This window comes from Cynocephalus volans, chromosome 1 (genome assembly GCF_027409185.1).
Source record: "Cynocephalus volans isolate mCynVol1 chromosome 1, mCynVol1.pri, whole genome shotgun sequence".
Lineage (NCBI taxonomy): Eukaryota > Metazoa > Chordata > Mammalia > Dermoptera > Cynocephalidae > Cynocephalus > Cynocephalus volans.
The window spans coordinates 300,712,703-300,738,093 of NC_084460.1; the positions used below are offsets into that span (position 1 = coordinate 300,712,703).

The 25,391-nt window shown below is 46.1% G+C and overlaps 1 protein-coding gene across 11 annotated transcripts in view; it reads right to left on the minus strand.

Annotated features, from left to right (window-relative positions):
* HDAC4 (histone deacetylase 4) overlaps nucleotides 1-25,391 on the minus strand; it is a 308,256-nt gene that overhangs the window by 101,850 nt on the left and 181,015 nt on the right. For all 11 annotated transcript variants that reach the window (XM_063099194.1, XM_063099201.1, XM_063099228.1 and 8 more), the window contains 2 exons: nucleotides 12,222-12,372; nucleotides 827-947 (listed from right to left, as the gene is read on the minus strand). In XM_063099194.1, coding sequence (XP_062955264.1) covers nucleotides 827-947; nucleotides 12,222-12,372 — 272 coding nt within the window. The remainder of the gene's footprint in view (nucleotides 1-826; nucleotides 948-12,221; nucleotides 12,373-25,391) is intronic.

A 25,391-nucleotide genomic window follows, 5' to 3' on the forward strand; every position in this document is an offset into this window, starting at 1 on the left:
CAAATATTTGTCTGTTTTGAGACTCGAGAACACCTAAATTTTTCCCAGTGAAATTACTGATTACATTTTGATTTATGAAAACTGCCCTACGGGTTTCTTCTAGAAATAAAATGATGCTTGAGAGCAGCAGAAAGCTACATTTCAAAACAGAAATCTGTTACCCTGATAATTGCTAAAGCCACATAACTTTGCTGCTCCACTCCAATGGGCCTCTGCTGAGGGCCGCTCCTGTGGGCCACACTAGATCCTGGAGAAAAGACCCTCTGCTCACATGCATCATCCTGGAAAAGTCTAAAGCCTTTTTTTTTTTTTGCATGGGCATGTCAGCTTTCTCTAGTTCTCAGCATGAACAGGCTCTTTTGTGGTCTCTGTTAATTTTGTAGGCTTTTGCAGAGGTTCTTAGTGTAAAGATGAAAAAAATACCACAGGTCCTTATTGACCTGCCTAAGAATCAAAAAACATTGGTAGAAATTTGGTGGGTGTATATGGACAAACTAGAGTTCCAGTTTCAGTGGCTCCTACTGTGGCTGAAACAGCAACAAAAGCCGAGAGCAAGGAGTAGGCAGTAGCCGAGAGCAAGGAGTAGGCAGTAGCCAAGAGTGTCGCGGAGCTTCTCGGACACGGCCACAACCCTGCTCCGATGCTGCCATCCGCGTTAGCCACTGGAGCACTGCAGGTGTATCCACGTTTGTTACTGTGCTGAGGGGGCTTCAGATTTCTCCCACCCTGCCTTGGAAGGTGAAGAACTGGGTCCATGCAGACCTATGGACAAGTCACGTGGTACTCTGACCCCGAGAGAGAAAACCAGTCCCCTCACCCCACTTACCCGTACCAGTAGCGAGGGTCACTGGAAATGCAGTGGTTCAGGCTCCGGTGGGCCAGCGCCTTCTTTTTATTGAGGACAAACTCCTGCAGCTTCATCTTCACTTCTGTGCTGGCCACGGCACCTGGCGGGAGAGAGCACAGCGGCAGGTGACGGGTGGCTCTGCCCCATGGAAGCAGAGAGGGGACAAGGGGACACACAGGGAAGAAAGGGAGGGAGACCAGCCTTCAAGTCTCCTTCAGGATGCTGCAGGCACCATGGCTTTCTCAAAGTAGAGAGAAAGCCAGGAGGGGTTTTAACAAGAGGTCTTCTTCCCATCAAGATTTTTACATATTGCATTCTATTTTAAAAGCAGATTTAATCACCAGAAAGACTTATTGTTAGCTAGCACAAAACCCACTTCTGAAGGAAGCCTTACTATTCTTACATAAAAGCACACTCTGAATCAGGCACTGGCAGCGTGCTGGTTTCATTCTTGCTATGGCAAAGAAGCAAAATCCGAGAGAGCAGGTTCTGTACCATTAGAAGCATCCCATGAGCAGCCCACGGTGCAGGGACAAAGCCGCTTCACGGGCAGGCTGACTGCAAGCACAGTACACACAGAACAGCCGGGGCCCCCAGCCGCATCCGAGGGGAGCTCTGGCCTCCCCGGCCCCACGCCTACTTTCTTAGGCAGAGCGGATTTCACCAGGTTGGAATGAAGTCGAAATTGTGTTTTGTGGTTTTCTTGTGGTGGTGGTGGTGATTGTTTTTTAAAGCTCCACTAACAAAACTGGCAACTTTAAGAAACAGACCCCCAAATGCCCAAACTCACTGCCTGGACACAAGACCCCTTAGTATTTAGCCTTTTGCCCTCAGATCTACCGTCAGATCGCACAGCACTTCTGTATCCATCCTTCCACTTAAGGACAGCATACGAATTTTTCCTGGCATTGTACAGTATTCAAACAGCATTTTTAACAGTTCCAAAATCACTTCCTGAGGTGAGGGCAGTGCAGCTGACAAAACCCTTTCCTGACTCAGAGGCTTTTTCTGCTGTTAGAACAGGCGGCAGTAAACTTTATGGGCAGAAAACGTCGTCTGTATTAGATCACTTGCTTAGGAGGGAGCAGCAGAATGACTACATCTCATACTCTTGATGGTACAGTTCTTGCAACATCTTGCTAAATTGCTTTCCAAAATGTCTGTAACTGCTTTGTGCCAGAGGGTGGTGCCCTGTCCACCAGGACTCCCGCCGGAAAGGAGAAGGTCTGCTGGCTCCCGTTAGGTGTCCTTGAGAACTGCCAGGCACACGGTTATGTTTCTCTCTCGTGATATCCTTACACCCTGGCTCATTTTTCATTAGGAGCCTCTCTGTGGTGTGTCTGGTGGTGGCGGCGGTGCTGTGTTTCTACGTTTTTCACTTTTATCTGTTTGAGCTGTATGGCATTTTACGGTAATAAGTTTATCGATCACCTACTATATGCTAGCCCTGGCATGGTTAAACCCTGCATGAAAGCTGCAAGCAGGTATTCTAGTTCCCAGGTTGTCGATGGAGGATGTGCAACATCAGGTGAGTCTCACGTGAGGGAGGTTCAGTCACGAGGCTGCACTGACGCCCTGGTTCTCACCTCTCCACTGCTCTACACGTGCACAAACGTTTGCCCTAGTCTCTTATTGGATAGTCTGATGTTCAAATGCTTGTTTTTATGGAGTCTATTCTAACTTTTGCTTTGTGATTTTCTTCTATTTCCCTGAAACTGTGGAACTGATCTTCCTTTCAATGGTTTAATAGTCATTTTTCTTTAACCCTTGTTCTGGTGTTGGGTTTTCATTCACTGAGTTATTTGCTAATACTCAGTTCTTCATGTTTCAATCCAATGTACCTAAAATGGATTTTGGCGTATGAGGCTCTATGAGTATTTTGAGAAATTGCTAACAAATTGTTAGTACCCTTAAAGAAATATCTTTTCCTTGCTTCCTTTATCACACGCTGAGTGCGTCTGTTCTCACTAACAAGTGGAATTTTTGTTTAGTCACCCATACTTCTGGGTTCAGCAGGAGAATCCTGCGGCAGTTATGTCAAGGTGCAAGGGTCAGCCAGCAACAAGCTCCTTTGGAAACAGGGTCCACCACGGCTGCAGCGGGACCCGAGCCAGATCACGCAGTAAACATAAGGACAGTTAATTACACAGACACCAGCGTGAGTATGGGGGTCTCTCATGAAACACAGGCTTTGTTCTTGGGGCCGTCTCCAGATCTGAGGAAACAACCTCATTGCTCAAGAAGAGCAGCTTGCGTGGGGTCGCCGAGCTCGTGCTGTTGAAAACCATTGTGTTGTGTCATGTAAGTTGTGACTGCAATGAGCACCAGCCCCAGGCAGAGAGGCCCCGACCTTGGCTTAAGACCCTGAGGGCACATGGGAGATCCCCGCCTGGGGGACAACAAGCACCAAGTCTATGACATCGCACTCCACTGCCCAGCGCCCAGCCTTAGACTTGAATGTCACTTATAAACACGTGTAGCCTGATTATCTTTCTGTCCGTGAGGGGCCTTGTCACAAGATCACACGCTTACGGAGACGCTCAAATTCTTCCAACAGTCCCAAAAGACTGGCAGCAACAGGCTGCTTACTTTGAAAAATAGATGCAAGACATGAACTAAACAGTCAACCTGACAAATATGCAGAGCGCCTCCATGTCTGCGGTGAGAGGAAGACGCTGGTGGTGGCCGAGGTGAGAGCGCAAAGGACGCAGAAGAGAAACTTGAAAAGGGAAAGATGCAAATTTGCCATTAAATACATGGAATAAGCTTAACTCTACTGATGAAAGAAAGGAAAACTGATGAGAGCAGCTTTCATTTTCTGCCTTCACCCTCATGTTGTCCAAGGCACTCCCCAGTGCTGCTGACCGCACAGGGAAGTGGCCGAGGGGTGGGACGATGGAGACCACCAAGCGTCCTGCCAACCTGCTGCTCCTGAGCCTGGGATAAGAAGCAGGATGAGACCCAGAGTCCTCAGTGTGGGAGGGGGATGGGGATGCCCCCCAAGATGTCCCTGGCATGAGCTCGCCTCCCAATGTGATGACAGCTCTGGACGCAGATCCACTTTCCAGTTCCCACACCACGATGCGTCTGTGAAGCCAACCCTCTCCCACCTGGCTGCAAATGGTGACCTGGTCACAGGCCGGGGCCCACCTGGCTCCCCACGCCACCGTCAGCTGGGGTTCCCAGCCAGTGGCTCACAAGCTCCCTCCTCCCCAGGGAGCTGGGTATGACCAGTCACAGCCCATGCCCCAGCGCAGGCCTGGCTGGCAATAAACATGAGGGGCGCTTGCCACGGATTCGTGACTTCTCACGCACAAAGGAAGTCTTCTTTCGTTCTCTGGACTTTACTAAAGAGACTTCAAAATGAAAGAGGCTGACATTCATCCCCAGCCTGTTTCCCCACTTCAGGTTATAGACCTACCTACAGATAGATTCCTCTACTTAAATGAAAGTTTTAGAATCAAAAAACACATTCAATAAGTGGGTAGCAAACTTCTCTACTTTATTATTTTTTTTTTTTTACTTCACTTATCACCTATACACTGGACAGACTTTTATAGACTTTACTAGGTGCCAACAGTGCTCCAGCCAAGGGAGACAAAGAAGTGACTAGGAGACAGGGTGTGGGGAGACAGAGAAGGCACTGAAGACGTGGCAAAGGATAAAAGTGCTGCAGGATGGAGAAGAGACAAGCCCATCTGCACGGAGCACAGCAGACAGGAGGGCAGGCTGCCAGGTGGGGCTGAGGCCCAGCAGGCTGAGGAGGGCACGGGCCCTGACACGACGACTCTGCCCATGAATCTGCCACAGATTTTCAGGGTGGCTTCTGCCTGAGACGCACTCCTTTTCCTTAGCTCTGCTTGCCTCTGAGGAAGGCACAGCTTCCCAAACAGGTAAATATTTACTTTCAGGATCAGGTGTGCAGTCTTTCAACTCCACCTTTTGCGTCATTTTTAGGCAGTGTGAGTGACACTCCTCAGGTGACCGCGCCTCACTTCCAACAGGGCTGTGCTTGTATATAACAGTGAAAAAAATGCAGCTGTGTTAGTTCACACTGCTCAGGGAGGAAAGTCTTGCCTTCTCTTGGATTTTTTTTTTGAATTTATGTTAAAAGACTGTGTATCTTAGAGTCCCAAATATAGTTCATCTAAATAAAAACCTAATTGGTGCAAGGTAGTGTGTTCATGTTAAATGTGATGAAAACTGCCACAAATTCCAAGTATTCACTGTTCCATCAAATTAACAGCATTATTTGGTATTAAAAAATAAAACTGTGATTTAAAATTAAAAGTCCTGCAAATGTTTACAAGTACAGCAAAACTTTTTGTTAAATATTCAGTAAAAATGTTCCTCTTAAAAAATCCCTGAGAAACTAAACAACAGATGCTTTGCACAGCATTTGTGAATGCTTAAACATTGGGGATGCTAACCGGCATCTGCATTTGCCCTACAGATGCTTGTAAGTTGGCACAAACAACGGTCTCCTTCATAGGTGAGGGTGCTGGCCCCTAGGCCCGCTTACATAAGAGCCCCCGCGTGGCGTCCACCACAGTGGTCTGCCAGCCCTGCGCCCGCACCATGAGACCACACTCTGAGGGCTGCAAAGCCTACACACGCTTGCCAAATACCCAACTGTACACAGTTTATTATTAATAATAAAACCTGACCACCCAAATCCACAAAGTGAAAACCACCAGGGTTGCCGCCTCTGACGAAGTTGGAGAGAAGCAGAGAACATTCCAAGGCTCCAGTTGAGGGTGGACGGTACTTGGTATGTAGTGCAGAAATTGTTTTTGACTTGTAAACAGATCTAAAATGTTTTCTGAAGTCAAATCTTTTCATATTCTGTGAGCCTTAAAATCCTGGTAAACGAGAAATAATTTAAACTCAGTTGCTTTATAGCAATTGTTCTTTGTTGGTTAGTTGTGGCACAAATCAACTCACTAATATTTAAAATTTAAACATCAATCCTTTGATAAGCGACTGTTTTCCCTACTCCGAGGAGAAATCAATAAGCAGGATACATGCTGCGGTCCAGGTGAACCTCAGAGGAGCAGGTGTGGCGGAGGTCTGAGCAGGAGAGCCAACCCGGGGGTGTGCCACAGGGCCGCGCACAGGGTGCCCACGAGGACTGTGTGTTGCTGTTGCTGGGAAGTGCTTTCTACACGGAGCCTCGAAGATATTTGGATTCTGAACACAGGGAGTGGGAAGGCTGACCTCAACTCCAGGTTCTCAACCCAAAGAGTCTTAGAAGTGAGAGCACTGACGTGGGCCCTGGGGGTGCTGCGAGAGTGCTCAGGGCCACTACAGCGCGCAAAGGTCAAGGGCCTGTGCACGCACCAAATCTACAACTTAACTTCTCCTCTAGGCCTTCTGCTGCCCTGGCTGGATGATCTCCCCTGCGGGCGGTCATCACCTTTTCGAATCAGTGTGAGAGCAACCAGGGACATCACTCAGAATTAGTATTTACTTTCAAATACTGGTATAAAAATTAGACTCGACTTGGAGTAAAAACTCTCCTCATGTGCCTTCTGCCTTGAAATTCTATCAGTTAAAGTAAAAAAACATTTAAAGTATATTTATTATTTCAAGAGTGAAATGTTGCAACAATTGATGACTATAAAAGTATTCATTTAATGTATAAAAACAATTACTAAGAACGTTAAAATAGTTAAAGACAGAAATAAATCAAAAATTGAGAGTACATTAACTATACACTCTTAGGTAAAATATGTTTTGAAATAGCAAATGTTTATAAAAATGTACAAAATAATACAAGCATCATAATATAGATTAAATTATATCCCACTTGAATTCAGAATTAGTTTGGTATAGTAACATTCATTACATTAAAAATAAACTTAAAAACTGAATTTACTTGATAGTTACTTAATTCCTTTTAGAACATAGAGATTAAAAAAAAAAAATTCCCATTTGGAAACACTTCAAATCTAATGAGGATTAATTAAAGGCAAAATGTCAATTTCGCAATCTAACAATTACATAAAGGCAAATCCCTAAACTAAAATAACAAGTATGTTTTCACTCCAGACACAATGAAGAACGTTAACAGCATAAAGAAAAGAAGTTAGAAGAATTGAAGTACTCCAAGCACATTTTGTTCTCAATCATATAGCTTCAAGGATTTTTGCATCAGGTAATTCAAAGTAGGTAATTAAATTAAACCTATTGGGAATGGTTAGAAGACCTGGACAAAATATCAAAGTCCTGAAGGCACAGGGAGCAACCAAGGCAGTGTGGAGTAGCAGGCCAGAGGGGAGCCGCGGGGAGCCGGGCCATGTGCCTGACAGCCTTTTCTCCAAAAGCTTCTACAGATTTGAGGAGACAGCTGACAAGGCAGGGCCACAAAAACTGGAGTTTGTGGAGGGAAAGGAAAGGACCCTAATAAATTTTATGGGTTTTTGGGCAGGACCCCAAAGGGCTACACCTTATGAGTAAGGATAGCCAGAAAGAAACCAGCCCTCAGAGGGCCCGAAACCCAACTCAGAGTAAGCTCAAAACCTGACTAGATGATTAAGGAGTTTTAACTTGGTAAACAACAAGAGGTAAAACCAAATCCATTTGAAAGGGATGTGTCACTATCCCAGACCCCACACACCTCTACAGCTTTTCATATGCAAAGACAGACATGCAACCTAAAAGATCCAGGCTTATGGGGAGACATACACCTTGATAAAATGTCAGAAGAAACAACAGACAGGAAAAGCCTAGCTGTAGCGCCAGATAATGATTCCTCGCTGACTCTAAAATAACTGTGCGATGTGCACAGATAAAATAAGATTGAAAAATTTGTTTGGAAACTATGAACAAGAGAGCCAGATGAAAATTCTAGAACTGAAAATCAAATAAATTACAAATCAATAGACGAGTTCAACACCAGATTATTTTGCAGGTGAGGAGCAAATTACTGAAGTGGATGATAGATCAGAAGAAAAAACCAATACTAAAGCAGAGAGAAACAAAAGAAAAACCCATGTACACACAGAACATAAGAAACTTAGGGGATACAGAAAAATGTTCTAACACAGACATAACTTAAGTCCCAGACAGACTGAATGGAGAGATTGGGGCAACAGAATTATTTGTTGAGATAAAGTCTGAGAATAATCAGTTCTAAGAATTCATAAAAGTATTAAAAAACACAGATTTAAGAACTATGAACCCTAAATAGAATAAATGGAAACAAAAGAAACCACAGTTAAACACAGCAGAGCAAAAATTGAAAAGGCCAAAGCAAAGCAAAAACCTTAAAAGTAGCCAGAAAAAAAAGATTATCTCCAAAGAAGGAACTATAGGATTTACAGCTAATTTTTAGGGATTAACAATGGAAGTCAGGAGACACTGAAATGGTATCTTCAAAGTGCTAAAAGAAAATAAATACAAACCTAGAATTCTACACTTCACAAAAATAACCTTCAAAGATTAATGTGAAATCACGTCAGATAAAAATTCAGAGAAGTCATCATCATTACATCTGCATTAGAGCAAATAATGAAAGAAAATCATCACAGATAAAAGATCACGCATGCAGAAATTAATAAAAAGCACTGGAAAGCATGAGTGTATAAGTAAATCCTGACTATATAAAATAATAACAATGTCTTGAGAATTTTAAATATAAATAGAGTTAAATACAGGTCAAAACAGCATATAAATTTAGAGTTAAAATATTCCAAGGGCTTTACATTGTCTAGGAATAGGCAAAATTAGTAATTTAGTTTAGAGTTTGATAAATTAAAGATGGTTGTTGTAATCCTGAGGGTAATTGGTAAAGGAATGGCAAAATAGTGATGAACTACCCAAGTGGTAGTAAAGGAAAAAATACATCACTAAAAAAACCTAAAGAAAGAACAGCAAGAAAAGGGAATTAGAATAGGTAATTAGAATTGATATAGTACAATCATAGATTTAAGTGCAAACAATAGTTATAACTGAAGTAAATGGACTAAACCAATTAAAAGACTAAACCAACTACATATCAAAACTGGCAGGACGCAGTTAAAGTTGCAGCCAGAGGGAAATTTATAGCTATAAATGCATATATTAGAAGAGAAGGTTGAAATCCATGATCTGGGTGTCTGTCTCGTAAAGCTAATAAAAGAGCCACAAATTAAGCCCAAAGAAAATAGAAGAGAGAAAAATAACAAAAATAGGAGAAATTAATAAAATGGAAAATCAAATATTCAACAGATAATATCTAGAAAGCCAAAAGACATTGACCAAGAAAAACAAAACATCAACAAAAGAGAAGTCGCAAATAACCAACACCAGGAATATAAAAGCTGCTATTACTATAGATCTTACAGACATCAAAAAGACCAGAAAAGAATATGCCGAAAAATACCATTATGCAAAAAGATTTTAAATGTATGAGAAATGCATATATTTCCTAAAAATCACGACTTACCTAAATTGATCCGGGGGGTTGGGGGGGTTGGGAGCCCTATAAACTATTTTTAAAAAAGATTATGTAATCAACATCTTTGCACAAAGAAAACCTTAGGGTCAGAAGGCTTTAACAGTAAATTTCACAAAGCATTTAAGCAAAAAATAATACCCATGTTAAATAAACTTTGCCAGAGAATACATAAACAGAGAATTCATTTTGATGCCAGGATAGTCATAATACGAAAATCTGATGAGGACATTACAAGGAAGAAAAATTAGTGAACAACCTCTCTCATGAACAAAGCTGCAAACATACAAAATAAAATGTTAGCAAATCAAAGCTTGAACTACATTAAAAAAAAAAAAAAAAGCATTGTGACCAGATTGATTGGGGTTATTCGACAATATAAGTTAGAATTTATATTTAAATAGATCTACATAATTCAACACATTAACCACATAAAGAATAGTACAGTGATCTCAAAAAAAAGGTGAAACAGCACCTGATAAAAATCAATATTCATTCATATTGAAACTCTTAGCAAACTAGAAAAGATGAGTCCACAGTCTGCTAAAGAGAACCTGTCAAAAAGAAATTAAGAAATAAATAAGAAATACAAACAAAGCCTCTATAGAAATCGTGGCACTTAACAGAAAAAGGAGAACCAGACAAGCATGCCTGCTATCAGTACTGGACGTCCTAGCCAGTTCAGTAAAATTAAACAAGGAAAAGACACAGAAGACATTCCAATTGCAAAGGAAGAAACAAACATGTCATGACTTATCTATGACATGATTCCAATGTTGAAAAACTGAAACAATCCACTGATAATTAGCATATGTGAGTTTAGAAAGGTTGCTGGACACAAAGTCAACAGTCAAGAATAGACTGCCATTCATAATAGCATCAGAAATCAGCAAATGGCTTGAAATAAATCTAATAAAACATATGCAAGGCTTCTGCACATAAAATTATAACACATTATTAAGGAAAATTAAGGAAGATATAAATAAATCCTTAAGACCAGGAATAATCACTATTGTAAAAATATCAAGTCTTCCTGATTTGATCTACAGAGTCGATTAAGCCACAAACAAAACCCAATAAAGTCTGTGGAAAACAACAATCGACTCTACCCAGGGCAGCGAAGGCGATCTTGAAGTAGAGAAACAGTGGGAAGATCCACACTGCTGAGCATAAGGCTTACTTTCAAGCTATGGTGATTAAGACCATGCTACAGTGACGCAAGCATAGCAGGCGCCAGAGTCACAAACAGAACAAGTGGTAACAAACAAACACGGGCGTGCAGGGAGGGAGGCGGAGGCGCGGGCTCAACTGCACGCCCGTGGAAAGAAGCCTGAAGCTCAGCCACTGCCTCATGCCACGCACACATCAATTCCAGGTAGAATGGAAATCTAAACGTGAAAGAGAAACGATTCGCTTCCTAGAAGATAATAAGAGAATGTATTCGAGATTCTGGAGAAGAGAAGATTTCTTAAACAAGGCATGCAAACAACTAAGGGAAAAGACTGAGAGGGGAGGAGGAGGTGGGGAAAGGGGGGAAACAGAGAGGGGAAGGGAGCGGAGGGAGGGCTGAGACCAGGGAGGGCATGTGCCAGAGCTTCAAAGGTGATGAAAATGTCTTTAGTCTTAACCCATCACATGGATACCAGTGGCTTCTCTGTTTTACGGTCCTGTATGCCTTACATATATTCTATAAATATTCTTTTATATCTATCCAATATTAAGAATGTTAAAGGGTAAAGTTTTCAAAAACCTTTAAGTTGAAAATACTTTATTAAGAAATATAGATAATCACAGATAATTATATAATATATTCTCACTAAATTGCACAGAACTGGGGGAACAGCATAAATTCCCACATCCCTGTCACGTGCACATGGCCAGAGGACCTCCACAGTACCGGCAGCAATGGCGTAAAAGAACCCATGCCCCTTTTTATGGAGCCTCCATGGGGACTGAAGCCAGATGAGGGGAATGACCAGTGACATCATCAAGCTCCCCTGTCTTGGATGGGAGAGGCCTGTAAGGGCTTCTGTTCTTACTCATGAGCACCAGAACAGTAAATCGCCCCACGTTCCTTACACAGAATCCTGCCACCCAGGGGGATATACATCTTGACTTGTTTTCAGCATTACCGGGGAACAAACGAGTTCACCTGAGCACTGAAGTCCTGGGCAGAGACTCACAGAGCCTGCGAAGGTGAGAGTCCACCCACTCTGGGGATTAGATCCTGGGTGTGTCATTTAAAACCAGCTGTCAGTAGAAAGAACACAAACCCACACCAAGCCAGCCAACATCTGGGAGGGACACTCAGGGCAGACTCAGCAAGCAGCAGGAGCCCCAGCACCCAGGGGGCCACACAAGGGTGCGGAGACTCGCACTGTGGGCGCCGCGTTCACATACACGAGCCCCAGGGGCCCGCTGTCCAGCAGCCGGCCGCCAGCAGAGGCGGTACGTGACCTTTTCCTTCACAGACACATCCCTCTAATTTTCCAGTGGCGGAAAAAGCAAATGTAACGGTCTCCTGGCTAGCATCAAGCCTGGGCTTTAATTAGGAGAAAACAGACCAGTCCGGTCTTCAGACAGACGAGCGAGGTCACCACATAAAGCAAGAATCCGGTCCAAAGTGCAAATGTGAAAGCCAGGTTGGCCACTCTGTGGCTCGAGTCTCCTCCTGAGCTGCTGGTTGTCCTGCGCACAAACACCTGCTTTCCAGCACTGCCCAGCGCTCTCGAGAAAGGAACTCCAAAGGACGTAGAGCAGAACTCATAGGCCAGGTTCACTGGGCACCTGCTAGGCTTTTTGGTTCCTAACACTGTTTAAGCCTGTTTGGAGAACTGCCAAACGGTCGTGAAAGTACTTAAACCGAGAGTCCTGGTGCATGCCCCCGGCCGCGCTGCACACCGCTGCCCGCACCCGTGCCCTCCCGCGCACACTCACTCTCTTTGCCCTTCTCTTTGTTCTTGAGCTGCTGCAGCTTCTGCTCCCGGTGCTGCTTCTCCAGCTCCTGCTCCTGGCGGTGCCGCTCCAGCTTCCGCTGGTGCTCCAGCAGCTCCTGCTGGTGCTTCATGGCCAGCATCTCCTGCTGCTGCTGCGAGTGGGAAGGAGAGACAGGCGGTCAGAGCCAGGGCTCACAGACAGGGAGACCCAGAAGACACCCAGACACCAGCCCCAGAGGCCCCACGTCTGCCTGTGTCCCCGCCGTGCATCACTCTCTGCACAGATGGCATTTTTACCATGACCACCACGTTAGTTCTGCTCATTCTGTAAGAGACGTGAGGGCTGCTGGAGGCCCTGGAAGCCTTCTAACCTCGTAAGTGGTAAAAATGAAAATAAAAGTCATTAGATTGCTAGGGGAAAATGCGCAAAGGAAGAGTTATGTCATCTTGCCGGTTGGGAATGCCTTTTTGAGAATGACCCAAAAGAGAGTGTGAAATGGCACGACCACCTTGGACAGCTGCTTGGAACTGTCTTATAAAGTTGAGCACACCTCTGCCCTGAGCTCAGCAATCCTGCTCCCAGGTATTTATCCAGAGGCACGGAAGCACATCTGCAAGGAGACCCATCCAGGAATGTGCACGGCAGCTTCACGCATAGCCCAGGCTGGGTGCAGCCCAAGCATCCCTCAAAGGTGAACATGTGAACAAATTGTGTGCATTAGTATAAGAAAGAATAAACTACAGATACATGAAGAAACGTGGATGAACTGCAGAACAAGCAAAATAGGGCCAGTGTTGGTGTATGGGTGCGTGGGAAAGGGCACAGAAAAGAGTGAAGACTGAAAGATTCGACTCATGTCATGTTCAAGAACAGGAAAACCTAATACATGATGAAAATTCAGAAGGTTGGTTCCGGGGTGAGGCAGGGGGCACTCAGACAGGAAGGAATGTTCCAGGTAATGGGCTGTTTGCCCCGTGAAGTGTCATTGGCAGGGTTGTCTGCAGGGGAGCTCCTGACTGCCAAAACACACTCACAGCTCACCTGAGAGCTGGGCATTTTGTTCTGCATAAATCACATATCCTATTTCAAAAAGTGGCACAGTTGGCCACATAAAAATTTTTAATTGTCATTGTAACGAATAAACAAAACTAAAATGCAAAAGGTAAACAAGAAAAACTGTATAAAAATGATTGCTACAAATTAATAAGGATATGATAGGTAGCCCACTAAAAACTTGAGCAAAAAAGAACAAGAGGTTCACAGAAGTGCTTACAAATAAAAGCGGGAAAAGATGTCCAGCCTCCCTAGTGATCAAAGCCCATTTTCCCTACCGCATTAGAAAGGTGACAGAGGACAATCTGGCCCAGTGCAGACAAGAGTGTGGGAAGGGTCCTATTAGCTGGCCACCAGGAGAGGGGTTGCCACAGCATGAATCAGCAATTCCTCCCCGGGACATGCCCTGGCTCTGCTCTCCTTCCCACGCCTGGGCTCCAGCTACATGCATTTTCCCAGGCTCCACACCAGCCACTGGCTGACTGCAGGAGAGCAGGGCCTGGCTGGGTTGGCACCTCCTAAGGCAGGTCCTCACACTTCCCAGCTCAGTCCTCTGCTGTCCCCAATGTGTCCTCAATCAGCAGTTAGGTTTCTTGTCGGGCTGTCTTTTGTTGGTCTGGATCCCCTTAGGGAAGGAAGAGGGGTATTGGCAGGAAGCGGGTGAGCAGGCAACCTGGCAACCAGAGTGGCCCATGGAACTTTCTACTGAGGACATTTAATATCCAAGCACGCTTCCCCCAGATGTAAGTAACCAGATATCTAAGGATGGGAAATGAATTAAAACGCCTATTTCAACCATTCACAGACAGACTATGTGCCAGTAAAAATGACGAGGACAATGATAATAGGTAACATTTACTGAGGGCTCTTCAATGTGCTTTGCATTTAGAATTGATTTAATCCTCCCATGACCTTATGACGTATTTTACAAAAGAGGAAACTGAGGCACAGAGACAAAGTGGCCGGTGGGTCAGGGTCTCAGTCCAGATGACTGGTTCCAGAGGTGAGCTTCCACCAACTGGTGGTTCTGCCTGCAGGGCGAGGCTCAGGAAAGGAAAAGGTCAAGGACGGGTGAGAATGGGATGAGTGTGCGAGGCAACCCTTCAACTCGTATGTGTGTGTGTGTGTGTGTGTGTGTGTGTGTACGTGTCGCACTTCCCCGTGAGTCTGCACTGTACAGACGCAGGTGGGAGTGACGTCCCCAGTGTGTCCTGCCATGTCCTTGTCTGTATTCTCTAGCTGTTCTATGACAAACACACTTCACTTCAGAGCAACAGGGAATAACAACAGAAAAAGAAAAAGGCTTAGGTGTAAAAGAGCAGATTAAAAGAATTAGGAAGCAGAGGAGGGAGGGGCCTTGGTCCCCTCTATGCTGAGGCAAGGAGGCTGCCCGAGCTTTCTGCTATACAGCTCGATTGCTCCCAAGGAAATACACCCACCAAAACAGAGCAACATGGGCCGCCAGTGTGCTTGAGAGAGTGTGCATGCATGTGTGTGCACGCAAATGTGTTGTCTAAGTGCGTGTGAGAATGCAATGGAGCTTCCCTTCTCTGTGGGCACTGACTCTTGCAGCGACATCTGGCCACCTACAGGGAGCAGGTCACGTATCCACGAGCATCTCTAGAGTCTTTTGCTAGGTCCCTCCTCAGAAGAGAGGCCTGGAGGAGCTCTGTGCATCATGCTGCATTCACCAAGGACCCACAGCTTAGGCTAAGGGGGAAGGGGCTCACGCCACATCCAGCAGCAGCATATACAGGAGGAGCCAGGAGTGGGGCTGCCAGGGCCAGGCTCTCAGCTCAGTGCCCACTCGTGGAACCTAAGAACTTTCCTATCAAAAAAATTTACATTCCAAACAACCAACTTAAATGAACTTCAGCACTGTCTGCAAAGGACTTTTTCGGTAGCAGGGTAGTCCAAGGGTTAGAGCAGACCATTGAGGCCAGACTGCTGGCCCCAAACCCTGACCCTGTGTGCTCCCTTAGTGGAGTCATCGTGGGACTTAAATATTTAACGTCTCCATGCCTCGGGTTAGTAGTAGGGCCTGTTCTATAGGCTGCTGTCAGGACTAAAGGAGATGGTATTTGGAAAGCCCTCTGGCAGTGAGCTGGACGTTTGTGCTCCTTCACCTTCACCATCGTCAGGCTTATACTTTTGGAACACGTCAACTAAAGAGGGTGGCTTCTTGTAGACACTGAATGTCATCCTAAGATCCAAACAAGGCCACCCAGTGGGGATATAGCACAAGCTGAATGGAAATAGGAATGAATTTCAAGGGCTTTCCGGTCTCAGCGCTGCTCCCTCCCTGGTTTTGCATTTCTTATCACCAATAGTCAATACACTTGGTTCTAACCATGAATGGGGCTTCAGCCCCTCCACACTGGCAGAACCATACATGCTTGTAAGTCCAGCTCATGAACTTGGCTGACAATTTAAACAGTGGCGTTTTCTTACCTTTTAAGAGGAAAACCAAATTTTAACATTGTGACAAAACAGAAAATGAAGTGGGGGATAAACGTGTCCCTTACTATTAGTTTCATTCCAAGAGACACTGTAGGCACAGCCATGCTGTAGGAAAATCATGCTCTTGTTGCAAACAGAGCCCACACGGGAGTAACGTACCTCTGCCAGGAGCAATGTTTGTGCATGTGAACAGATTCAGAGAGTTACTGAAGGGTGCTGTGGCTGTGTCCACAGGTAAAGGCCCCCACCAGGGTGTCCCTGGGGCACTGTCAACAGCTCAGGGAATCCACCTGCATCATTAACTTTAATAAACATATAACTTAGTAGCCTTCCTGATGTTGCTTCCTGGTGTTTTCCAGTTCAGAAAACAAATACAATGATATTTTGAACTGATCTTATAATTATTTTAATTCTTCCCCCCGTTGTTATCACCTACCCAAACAGTCCCCTATGCACACACAGCCCCACGGTCCCCTTGGACTGCTCAGTGTTCATTTAATGTGGAAATGAGGAGCAGCAGCCAGATTTGCCAAATATAGTCTCACAATATTTACTTTTCAGCCACAGCCCAGAAGGAAAGTCAGGTCCTTCAATTGTCATTACAAAATGACTGGAAACAACAATCAGATACTGGTGATTAAAATTCATAGGACGGCAAAGCTCCCAGAAAAACAACATTGCTGCAGAGTTTTAATGAAACTAGCAATTACCAACAGTAACTCAGGCCGAGCGGGAGTTACTCTGATTCCCCACAATGCCCCACAGCAGCACTGAGTGACCTTATTCTTCGTTATACCTAGGTAGGCACTATGTCTTATTAGATTTATAATAGAAGACATGTGTATTAAAGCCCACAGAGCAAAGCCATGAGAACAAGGCAGATGCTTGCGTTCACAAGGCCATGCTGCATGTTGGGCCTGCTTCTGGATCCTCTGACATGACCTTCTGTGTGCAGAGCTCTTGTGAAGCGCGGGTGAACCATGACGGGAGGACGCTCGCTGTCACTTTCCTCACTCAGTGATGACACTGCAGCACCGCGAGTGCACACTTGCTCCCGTGCAGGTAGCCTCAGTCAGCTCCCTGAGGGCGGGCCACGGCTGTCCCACGAGATGGGAAGTGAGTGTGCGTCACTCCAGTACACAACTCAAGCTATAAAAACAGGACTTTGAGATACGCCAATTTTGTGTATTTGCAACTCGCACCTCCCTAACATGTGTAAAGGGCAAGATGATTCTACTGGAAAAGAAGAATTGTTAAGAAGCTATTTTTTGAAGACTGAAGCTATAATTTAAAATAAAATATCTACGACTTAATTTTTCTAAGAAAACAAAAACAATAATAGCAGATCCCATTACTCCAACCAGGATTTTTTTTCTTTCTTTTTTTTTCTTTTTTTGGCAGCTGGCCGGTACAGGGTTCTGAATCCTTAAAGTCAGTGTTATCAGCACCATGCTCTAAACCAACTGAGCTAATGGGCCAGCCCCCGAATTTTAATATTAAGTTTACTTTTAAGCCAGCACTGAGCTCTGAACCAAATATTACATCCTCAGAATTTAGTTTCTTTGACTCTGACTTTGGAATTTAATATACAAAATATTCAAGTGTAAACCCAACCAGATTTTTACTTTAAAAAGTAAACAAAACCTCACTATGCTGAAACAACACTGCTCCAGCTGGAAGAGAGACTTTCCGGGCCTCCTGCGAGCTCCATTATCTGACCCGCTCAGAGTGCCTCTCTTCATTGAACAAGTCCAGTGAAAGTACATGAACACCATCACACACAGTTACGACAGCGACTGCTTACGGCACTGCTCAAAACCCGTGGCATGGGATTCTGCAAGATACTTAATGCTGAGGCCATGGCCATTTAGGAAGCCACGTTCCCAGGACCTTAGGGGTGCCACATGACCCTGGGCACTCACTGGGGCAGGTGCTATAGGAACCTGTATTTGAGTGTGGGTGTGTGTGTCTTGAAGCCCAGGTGTGTCCTGAGGGCCACGAACAGCTTCAGGACACTGAGGGTACTTAATGCCATACATATGTGGACCCCAACAGTGGCCTAGGGCCCTGTGGATTAACAGTGTTGTTCTGATTATAAATTGCAGCAAATGCGAAAATAAGAATAACTTGAAAAATCACCCATAACCCTACGTCTTGGATACTTATTTCATGACTGATAAATCCTAGTCTAGCCATACAGTTAAAAAATCAAACTAACAATCAACTATGAGCATCTTCTCTGTTCCCTTAGGTTAACTGGCCTCAATGGAATATGCTCAAGTTGGGTTTTTATTAACCATTAAGCAGCCAACATTTCTTGTGCGAGTCTACCCCTATAATTATGCTAGTTGCTCACTGTGAAACTCTTGTCTTGGCCTGATCCCAGGGGCACGTGGGGAAGGCAAGGCCGGGGTCTGAGCTCCTTGGCCAGCCGCCGCCTGCCCGCCTGTCAGTGAATGCGTGTGCATGGGCCTCTTCTGCCCTCTGTTCAGCATGGCACCTGATGAAAGAGGGTGCCCGTTGCCTCTCCTGTTCCTTTTCCTTGATTTGTGGCACAACAGCCCCAGATGGTGAGATGCCATGCCCAACACACACAGGGGCCAGGAGGAAAAGGATGAAGGGCTAGACTCCACACCAGGTGTGGTCGGCCATGGGGTCTTCCTATCCATCTGGCAATTCAGGGACTTTTAGCACAGAGGGACTCTGTTCAAAACGAGGAGCGTGCAGTGAGGGTGCAGGTGCGCCCTGCTTCCCACGGCACCCTGCCCTGGTGCAGGCCCCGCCTGTCTCCATGGCCTCTCACTCCTTGTGCTGGACCCTGCACCTACCATCACCAAATGGGAGAACGGAGGGAAGCTCATGGCTGCCCTTGCTACCTGCTTCCCTGTGTCACTCCAAAAAGGTTACACTGAAGATAAAACACAGATTGCAGGTGCGTTCCTGAGGAATGCAATGACAACTGACAAACCTGGTGCAGTCGGTGCGGATGAGAGGAAGACGGGGCAAAGCTGCACAGCAGCCGTGAAGTCCATGTCCACCTAGGTGCCGGCCCGGATACGCCATGTAGGAAAGCCACGACAGCCTTGCAATAGGCTCTGTTTTGAAGCTTTTTCCAAAGATGTTCAAGGAGCTTTTAAGGCATTATCTCACTTGTGTTTCTAAGATAAGCAAAGGGCAGGCCCAAATTACCTTCACTTGCTGGAACACAATTTTTGACAGACAGGAAAATAAACAAGGAGTCTTCCCTGGGAATGGGGGCTGGCTGCTGAGCTACAGTCCCATTTGGGACTGGGATGTCACTCTCAACGGGGACCTCAACGTGCAGCCATTCCCACCTCACCCACTGGGCTAACTAGTTCAACTCAAAGGCTCCCGCGTTTCAGTGAACTGGAAATAATTCTTCCATCTTGTCTCACACACAACCAGCAATGAGCAGAGCTCTTGGTTATGTCACCCACTGTTCCCACCCCAAACTGGACACTCAAATGTCACAATGACAAACAGGACCACCCTTCACATTAGTGTCTATGAAAGGAAGGTCTGCAGCAGACATCCCAGGCTGGGGCTCTGGTCCTGGCAGGTGTGGCTGGGCTACTGCAGCCACTCCTGAGGCTGTGGATATGGCATCGCTGGAGAAGGGAGGCAGGAGGGGGGTATGGGGCAGCAGTGCAGGCATGGCTGGCTGCACCTGCTGGGGTGACTTGTTCCTGCAGCCCTCGCCCTGCCCTGTCTCCAAGGGTCTAAGTCTAGCTTCTCCTTTAAAGTTCAGCTCTGAGCTGCAGCCTAGGGAAGACTGGTACCTGTTCCCCCTGGAGGAAATCCTGGCCCTTCCCCTCCAAGGTGCCACCAGGCCTGGTGCCCCTAACATCCTGGCACACACACAGTGGGTCCGCATGAACCAGAGAGAGGCAGTACGTCGAACAGTGAGAACCGGCAAGGAGGAACCGGGATAAAATCCAGTTGAGAGCCTCCTCCTACCATAACCCACAACGAGGTTTTTGTACAACATGAACTTCCATGGCTATTACCTTTGGACATACACAGACAGTTCCTTCTTGTCCACAAACCACTGCAGCCCGGAGTCTAGAAGGCACAACTAAAGGTGAGCAGGGCATGTTATAAAGCAAGATGCTCTGTTACATGCCAGGATCACCTGGCAGCAAACGAGGAGGCACCCAGAATGGTGCCAAGATGGCCATCAACATCCTTGGGCAGCAGGTCCAGCCAGGCCGCTCACCCAGGAGCCCAGTGTGCTGGGTGACAAGCCCACCTCCTCACCACAAGCATACTTAAGGGTCTGCAGGTCTGGGGTGACAGGGCTGTGACTTCCTAGGCAGGACTTCGACAGCTTGCAGCCTTGATGCTTTCCCAGGTATCAGGTATTAGGTGGGCCCTAAGGGCTCACTCAGAGTTGCCTCAGGTGACCTAAACATCAGTGCCTGGCGCAACATCTGTTCAGCCACCTGAGATGAGTAATAAAGATGAGTAAACATCACGACCCGGCTCCCAGTGCCATAAAACCAGGGTTCCTTTCTATTTTAGCCTGCCCCCTGAGAGGAAAAGAACCACACTATCAACTCGATAGCTGCTAAAACGCATTCTTACCCACGGATACAGCACAAGTTACACTGACACGGACACACACACACTAGAAAAAAGGTTCAGCCTTACTGGTAAAAAGGACAAGCAAATTAAAACAATGTGTGAGTAACTTTATTTTTCGTCCATGAGATGGAAATGTCCCACCGCCAGGAGAGGGAAAGGAACGCTCTGAACGCATGTTGGAGGGAGCGGAGACCGTTCGGGAGGGCAGTGCGACAAGATACTTCAAAATGTGTAACATGCATACGGTATTTTTCATATAAGGGGATTTATTCTGAGATAATAAATGGGCAAGTGGGCCAAAACCTACCCAAAGGATGGTGACAGTCTGGTTTATAAGCAGAAACCACTGGTGACGTCTGCCTGGACAGCCCCAGCTAGACAGATGTGGGACATCCAGGACCCTACTTGGCTCAGGCACTGAGGGAAGAAGAGCCCCTGTCCTCTTTGCAGTGTGGATAGTAAAGCTCCAAGAGGTCTGAGCTTCCCCAGTTGGGTTAAGGGGTCCCGGGATTCAGCCCTGTTAGCCCCTAACCAGGCATTCAGGTTCCTTGCCCAGCCCTGGAACCCACTGGGGTCCTGGCACTGGTGAGGTGGGTCTGTCTAAAGCAGGAACCACTGGAAGCATATTCTTCAGCTGAAGATCACATGCTTCTGCCTCCACCAAGCCATTGTCGCAGCACACATCCACAAGTAACCGCTATAGACGGACGAACAGTAACTGCTGAGCCACCCCTTCCATTAGTAAGTGGAAGAGTGGCTGGAGAGAACTGTCGATCAGAGCCCAACAGGTATATCACAGGGGCCACAAAGCCATGGAGGGAGGCGCCTTATGGTGTGTGCCAGGCCAGTCCTGCACTTGGAGGCCCTAGCCCTGGGGGGGTGGGGATTCTGGCCGTGGCAACATGGCTCATTTTCAGAACCTCTGTGTGCACATATGATGTCTGCATCCTCCCTCTCTACACCCCTCCAGGAGGCATTAAGGCATAAATGTGAGAGAAGCTTCCAGAAGCATGGACTCACTGGCTTAATGTACTTAATGCCCATACCCATAACCTGCCACAGGCTGGGACTAGGGATGAGCCAAACCCTGACCTCACAGAGGAGAGAAAATGACTCCACAGTGCTGCGAGGAGGTCCCAGAGCCAATGTCCCCTCCTCCTGTTTTCTTCGCACAGCTGTGGACGGGACTCGGGTGGTCCGCAATGTCCACTGTGCTTTTCGCCCCCGCCCTGCCCATCTGGTCTGCGAGGCTGTGACCGTGATGCGGCTCTCTGCAGCTCCGGAGCGCCTCGCTACTAGAAACACAGGATGCTGCTGCTTAGAGGCCGATTACTCCTGGGTCTAACATCTGTTTCCTCATTAAGTCCAAAGGCAGGTCTGCTTGCTGGTTGCTCTCCTGACCATCAGAGAATTACATGGAGCCCATTTTATTTTCTCCCCTTAATGGTATTATCCAACACATGGTACAGAATTTTCTTGCAAAGATATGGCAGTCCTTGCTTTTATTCATTCAATTCATGTACGGAAGTATAGATGTAAAATCAATTCATTAACTGAGAGAAAGTCTGGGCTCAGAAGGTCCCCAGTGCCAGCATGTGGCTGGCTACAGGATGGGGCTGCTGTGGTGGTGCTCTGTGGCCCTGGATGCTCCTCTGAATGCTTCCTGTGAAGATAAGGGCCACAGCCAAGCCACGCGGTGATGCCCACGCTCACCATAGACTGGTGCCTGACTCCAGGTACTACCTGGCAATTTATCACTAAACCCCTGTTAAGAATAGCTGTTCTGGACAAATACTGCATGATTCCATTTTAATGAGGTCCCTAGAGTAGCAAAATTCATAGATGCAGAAAGTAGAAGGGTGGGTGACAGGGGCAGGGGAGGGGAACGGGGAGTCAGTGTTCCACGGGGACAGAGCTCCAGTTTGGGAAGGTGAGAAAGTTCTAGAGATGGATGGGGGTGACTATTGGGAAAATAGAATAATCTTATCAGAGCCCTCCCCTTAGGCCCTGATGGGGGTGGTGCGGTGCATTCTTTGTAAGCAAGTTGTGTGTGGGTGGAGTTAGGGTGCACGCGGTGCCGTCCTTTGGGCTGGTGTCTGCCTCAGGTGCCCGCCTGCAGGGCCACGCTCTCGAACCTAACCTACGGCTCCAAGGACCTTGTTGCCAGTTACCTGGCTCATAGCCTTCATGTGAAGGGTTTGTGACCCAGTCTGGAACATAGGCTGGAGGGGTCTGTGACCTCCAGACCCAGCCCTAGCTCAACAGTGATGGTCATACAACGTGAATGTACTTAATGCCACTGAACTGTATGCTTAAAAATGGTTAAGATGTTATGCATATTTTTACCATAACATGGAATTACTATAAGACCCAGAAATCTACTCCTAGTACACCCCAAAGAACTGGAAACAGAAGCTCAAATAAAAATTGGTACACCCGTGTTCATAGCAATACTATTCACAACAGCCAAAGGGTGGAAACAACCCAAAGCCCCCGGACAGGTGACTGGGTAGACAAAGCATGGAACAGCCACAACAGAATATCATTCGGCTGATTCGTGCTACAGTGTGGATGGACCTCTAACCGTTATGCTAAGGACACAAAAGACCATATGCTGTATCATTCCATTTCTGTGAATATCCAGAACGGGCAAATCCTCAGGCACAGAAAACAGACTAGTGTTGCTGGGGCAGGGGGTACTTGATGGGCATACGATTTCTTTTTGAGGTGACAACAATATTATGGAACTAGCGAGTGGCAACAGCTGTACAATATTGTAAATGTACTGAATGCCACTGAATCACGCACTTTCAAATGGTCAAATGGTGAATTTTGTTATGGGAGTTTTGCTACAATAAAGAAATGTGTTAGGAAAAATATTTTTCATAAAAGAGAAGAAAAAGAAAAGGCACAGCCATGCCTGATGGGGAAATGGGCACATGGCTCTTGCAGTGCAGCTGCTGGCTCTGTGCTGGGCTCAGCCTGGGGGCCTGCAGGCATTGGCCCACAGAGCTCACAATTCCATGGTGGGAGCGAGAACCGAGGTGGAGCCATATTCTCCACCATGTGCCCCATCCTGCCTAATGGGCATCAGGGAAAGCATAGCACCTGTAATAAAAATGATCAACTCCCTGACTAGCACTAGAAAACTATGAAATAGCTCAGAAAGAGATTTCATCCAACCTTGACCTAGTGCCCGCTCTGTGAACAAGCTCTTCTAAGAGAAAAAGGCTAAAGTCTCTACAAACACGATCCAGGAGGGCTTTCCACCTGAGAGCAACCTGCTCTCCTACCTCATGGAGCCTGAAAGTGCAGCTGCCGGACACAGCTCACGCGGGGAAGGCTGCGGGTGCAGGCGGAGGGTTCCCAGTGACCCTGAGCTCAGGAGAACTGCACATGTGCAGGAAAGGCCTGACTTTTCCCCAGTTTTCCTCCATGCCACACAATCGGGACAAGAGGATGGCACCTCAGGGAAGATGGGGTGTCCAGGTCAGGACCCCAAGGCAGTGAGTCATCCACATCCTGGGTCCAGAGGCCCAGAGGCCCAGAGGCCCAGACATGGCATCTTAACCAGAGGACAGGCTACTGGCAGGGCACCCATGTGACATCAGGGGTGCCATGAGTGACGTTGTCAAGATCTTGACATGGTTATGGATGTTTTAGTCAAGGCAGCTAAATGAAACAGGAGGAGATTGTTATTTGCAGATAACATTATTGTTAACCTAGAAAACATGAAATAATCAATTAAAAAATTTTAGGATAAGTAAGAAAATTCTACACATTGGTGGCTAATACAAAATAATTAAATCAAGAGCTCTTTTATACACTGGCAGTAACCAAGCAGAAAATAAAATGAAGAAACAGATTCCATTCATAATAGAAATAAAAATATAAAATACCCCAAGATAATTAAATATAAAATCTATAAGCACTATTTATTAAAAAACAAAACAAAGATTTTCATAAGGACATAAGCAGCCCTAAATCAGAGAGGAACACCATTTCCTCAAAAAGAAATTTAATATTATAAAGCTATTAGCAGACCCCATGTAAATCTAGTAATTTGCTATAATTTCAATAAATTTCCAGGATGGTTTTGGAGGACTTTATGATGAATGGTTCTGAAGCTCATCTGGAAGAATGGGCAAGACATCTAAAGAGAACCTGAGAGGGAGAACAGAGGCGTGGGGAGGAGAGGTGGCACCCGGACACAGGAGCGCCATGCAGTGTCCTGTGCAAGGCCGGGGAGTATCAGCACAGAGACCTAGAGACAGACTCAGATATGTAAACAAGAACTTAGGGGACAGAGGTGGCATTTCTAATCTGTTTAGAAAGAATGTTTTGATTCACAAATGAGGAAAGGACAAGTGGATAAATATGTGCTTACAAATAAGATTAACAGTCAAATGGCAACACGCAATGAGCACTGAAACCTATGACAGAGTCATGTCCCCATAAAACATCACCATTGAAAATTTCGTCAGTCAAAACTGCATTCCGTGGCTCACTCGGGAGAGTGTGGTGCTGATAACACCAAGGCCATGGGTTCGGATCCTATATAGGGATGGCTGGTTAGCTCACTTGGGAGAGCGTGGTGCTGACAACAGCAAGCCAAGGGTTAAGATCCCCTTACCGGTCCAAGCATTAAGTATGAGGGTATTTTTTAAAAATGCATGGTAAAAAAGAATTCAAAGATAATATGACTCTCTCCATAACTTTTTGAAAACCCTCATTCACCTGACCTACCAAAAATCACACCTTAGCCTACCCAGAGCCCATTTTCTAGCAGTGCTGAGTATCTCATCCCCTGTACCGAACACTGTGCTGAAAGTGAAAATACAACGGTCATGTGGCTGCTCGAGTACAGTTTCTACTGAGCGTGCATCACTTTCGCACCTTTGTAAAGTCGAAATGTAGTAAGTCGGACCGTCCTAAGTTGGAGACGAGCTGTAACAACCTTTATTTATAGAGAGCACTCCTACATCAATAAGAAAAAGACCAGAATTGCAACAGAAAACAGCAAAGAAAATGGCAAGTCGTATAAAAAATGCA